Here is a 4,108-nt window from a genome sequence, read left to right as displayed (position 1 = left end):
TAGCCAGGATGGTCTCGATCTCCTGACCTCGTGATCCGCCCGTCTCGGCCTCCCAAAGTGCTGGGATTACAGGCTTGAGCCACCGCGCCTGGCCCTATTTTATTTTTTTTGAGACGGAGTCTCGCTCTGTCACCAGGTTGGAGTACAGTGGTGTGATCTCGGCTCACTGCAACCTCCACCTTCCGGATTCAAGTATTGTCCTGCCTCAGCCTCCTGAGTAGCTGGGATTACAGGTGCACACCACCACGCCCAGCTAATTTTTGTATTTTTCTTTTTTTTTAGAAGAGACGGGGTTTTACCATGCTGGTAAGGTTAGTCTCAAACTCCTGACCTCGGGTGATCCGCTGGCCTCAGCCTCCCAAAGTGCTGGGATTACAGGCATGAGCCACCGCGCCCGGCCAGAATGACAATTCTTAAACCTACAATGACAACACCCTATCCCATCATGTCTCCATTTTCTTGCATGGGAATTAGAATGAGAACAGTGACCATCTCCATGTCCTACCACGAAATGGTTCTGTTCAGTGGACAGCATTATCAGCCTTATAAAAATATGAAGCTGGAAAGAAACACCAGTTTTTAGCTACTAGAAAGTGTTCAGTTTTGGTAAGAGAACACCTCCAAAAACCAGAAAAAAATAGTACATGCAGAATAAAATATCAACTCTGGGCACGTTACCAATCAAATGTAGAGCCCTCAGCATAGTGATATTTCTCAAAGAAAACCCAATCCATTGTAGAGGATTCCTCTTTCTCCATCTTAAAAACTGCAAATAGGCTGGGCGTGGTGGCTCACACCTGTAATCCCAGCACTTCGGGAGGCCAAGGTGGGGGGATCACCTGAGGTCAGGAGTTCCAGAGCAGCCTGGCCAACATGGTGAAACCCTGTCTCTACTAAAAATACAAAAAATTAGCCAGGCATGGTGGCAGGCGCCTGTAATCCCAGCTACTCGGGAGGCTGAGTGGAAGAATTGCCTTTTTTTTTTTTTTTTGAGATAGACTCTTGCTCATTCCCCCAGGCTGGAGTGCAGTGGTGCGATCTCAGCTCACTGCAAGCTCTGCCTCCCGGGTTCACACCATTCTCCTCCCTCAGCCTCCCAAGTAGCTGGGACCATAGGCACCAGCCACCACGCCTGGCTAATTTTTTTTTTTTTTTGTATTGTTAGTAGAGATGAGGTTTCACCGTGTTAGCCAGGATGGTCTTGATCTCCTGATCTCGTGATCCACCCACCTCAGCCTCCCAAAGTGCTGGGATTACAGGCGTGAGTTACTGCGCCAGGCCAGGAGAACTGCTTTAACCCAGGAGGCAGAAGTTGCAGTGAGTTGAGATGGTGCCACTGCATTCCAGCCTGGGCGACAAAGCAAGACTCCATCTCAAAAAAAAAAAAAAAACTGCAAATACTAGCAAAACCAGTCCCTTCCATACATTCCTGCTTCACCACCCATGGCTGTCACTCCCATTCACCCTGCCCTGAAATGTATGACTCCTGTCAAGGTGTGGCACCACAACCACGGACCCAGAGAATAGGTGCCAGCCCTATCATGCAACTTGCACCTTGTCTAATTCTGCTGTGTAAAAACCAGTGGCCAAAGTCTCACCCAACCCAAATCCTACAGGGCCAGAGACCTTTTTCCCTCAAAAGATACTTCCCAGCCCCTCTCAAGTGATAATCAGATAAAAAGAATGGGCCAGTGTTTTACTAGCTGCTTTGCTGACAAGCCCACGTATCTCTTAAGGAAGCCATTGTAAAACAAGAAGTCCTCCTACCCCTACAAACAAAAAGATCCAGCACTCAAATTCACTGTGTATCTGCAGACCAACATTCACAAGGTAATTGCTAAAACAGCAAATCATGAGTCTGTATTACAGTATCCTTGAAAATAAAAAATAACCTTCAACCTCCTGAAGATAACATCCTACTAAAAATCTACCCAGAGGGGCTAGAGATTAGAATTACTTACATGAAATACACACATCTCGAACTAAGACTTCCAAAAAACTGGCATAATATAGTGATTTTTCATATTGTGTAATTTTATCTTTTAGTAACTTTCCAAACTCTGTAAAGTCATCTCTTGAAGATGGGTTCATAGCATCTATTCCATAAACTGTATTATTAACACCTGTAGGAGAAAAGAAGCACTGAAAAGTATCAGGAGGTTAGGATTTTTAAAACTGAAACCTTACAAGCCAATCAGCTATGTGAATAACCCTGTTGTTTCATTCTAAAGCAGAGGCTCTGAACCTGAAGCCACTGGAGTCATTGGATAGAATGGCTGGAGCGGGACAGGGCGCGGTGGGGGGTGGGGGCAGGGGGGCTACGAACTTAAATCAGAAAAACAGTCACATCTTTATTAACCCGTAATTCAGCATTTCCTTCCATTTCAATTGACTGGCAACAAATCACAGTGGTATTAGCAAAACTTGACTTACCAGGAGAGATTACACACACTCTCCTGACATTACAGATATCTTACAATATTAATATTGTTCAGTCATCATTACTCTCAAATGACATTATTTATTAGACCTGCCACTATACCTTATTTAATGCATCAATAAGGAAGCACATAATTCTGTATCACAAATTGTCATTTTAGTATTTTGACATCTATTTCTATATAACAGGTTTTCTTTATAATTAAGTATTTTATTCATTTAAAAACAATGTATCAAGGCCAGACACAGTGGCTCACACCTGTAATCCCAGCGCTTTGTTTGGGAGGCCTAAGAGGGAGGATCGCTTGAGGCCAGGAGTTTGAGACCAGCCTGGGCAACACAGCAAGACTTCATCTCTACAAAAAGAAATTGTTTTAATTAGCCAGGTGTGGCCAGATGTAGTGGCTCACACCTGTAATCCAAACACTTCGGGAGGCCAAGGCAGGTGGATCACCTGAGGTCAGGAGTCCGAGAGACAAGCCTGGCCAACACGGTGAAACCCCGTCTCTACTAAAAATACAAAAATTAGCCAGGCATGGTGGTGGCATGTGTCTGTAATCCCAGCTACTTGGGAGGCTGAGGCACGAGAATCACTTGAACCCAGGAGGCGGAGGTTGCAATTAGCCGAGACTGCACCACTGCCTTCCAGCGTGGGTGACACAGTGAGACTCTGTCTCAAAAAAATAAATAAAATTAGCCAGGTGTGGTGATATTCACCTGTAGCCTTCACTACCTGGGAGGCTGAGGTGGGAAGATTGTTTAAGCCCAGGAGTTAGAGGCTGCAGTGAGCTATGGTCATGCCACTGCACTCCAGATTGGATGACTGAGCAAGACCCTTTCTCTAAAAATAAAACAACACATTACATTACAAAAGGGATACTCTGTTCTTGTACAAGAACACCCCCACAGTAAAGTGGGGAGAGAAGGAACAAAAAGAGTAAGAAACAAAGATGGATCCTGTGAAAATATTTGTCTAACTCCAGAAGCTAAAAAGGGGTAAACATGTTATATCCCAATAGAAGAAATATGGCCTGGGCTGGGCATGGTGGCTCCTGCCTGTAATCCCAACACTTTAGGAGGCCAAGGCGGGCAGATCACTTGAGCTCAGGAGTTCAACAACAGCCTGGGCAGCATGGTGAAACCCTCTATCTACAAAAAAATACCCCCCAAAAAAAAAAAAATTACCCAGGCGTGGTGGCATACACCTATAGTCCCAGCTACTTGGGAGCCTTAGGTGGGAGAATGGCTTGAGCTCAGAGGCAGAGATCATACCACTGTACTCTAGCCTGGGTGACAGAGCCAGACCCTGTTAGAAAAAAAAAAAAATCTGGCCCACATGAGTTTTAGACTAAGATAAGTATGCTTCTCTATCCTCCATGTCAAGTATGTTAGTTATTAACAATATCACATGTGGTATTTTAGTATGAGAAACACAACAGTAAAATCCTATTAACAATGACTGTATGAATGCATGTTTTTTACCTTTTAGTCTGTAACAGGTGTCCCATGCTAGGCTTTATGCACACTTCATAAACCTGCCTCTTTAATAAACACATGGGCAGCTTTTACCATCCTAGGAAGACACATAATAACAGCCAAGAGCCCTCTATAATTAGACGAGTGCAGTTAAGACCTGCCAAGCATACAATGGTGCACGGAGCATTCACAG

General features: G+C 44.6%; 1 protein-coding gene across 1 annotated transcript in view; it reads right to left on the bottom strand.

Moving 5' to 3' along the window:
- Nucleotides 1–4,108, bottom strand: part of EIF3J (eukaryotic translation initiation factor 3, subunit J) — a 16,600-nt gene that overhangs the window by 2,724 nt on the left and 9,768 nt on the right. The window contains exon 5 of the mRNA XM_011992112.1: nt 1,962–2,123. Within this exon, the coding sequence (XP_011847502.1) occupies nt 1,962–2,123 (162 nt within the window). The remainder of the gene's footprint in view (nt 1–1,961; nt 2,124–4,108) is intronic.

Source organism: Mandrillus leucophaeus, unplaced genomic scaffold, assembly GCF_000951045.1.
Source record: "Mandrillus leucophaeus isolate KB7577 unplaced genomic scaffold, Mleu.le_1.0 Scaffold402, whole genome shotgun sequence".
NCBI lineage: Eukaryota > Metazoa > Chordata > Mammalia > Primates > Cercopithecidae > Mandrillus > Mandrillus leucophaeus.
The sequence above is the reverse complement of the archived record's forward strand: the minus strand, read 5'-3'. Positions and strand labels throughout refer to the sequence as shown.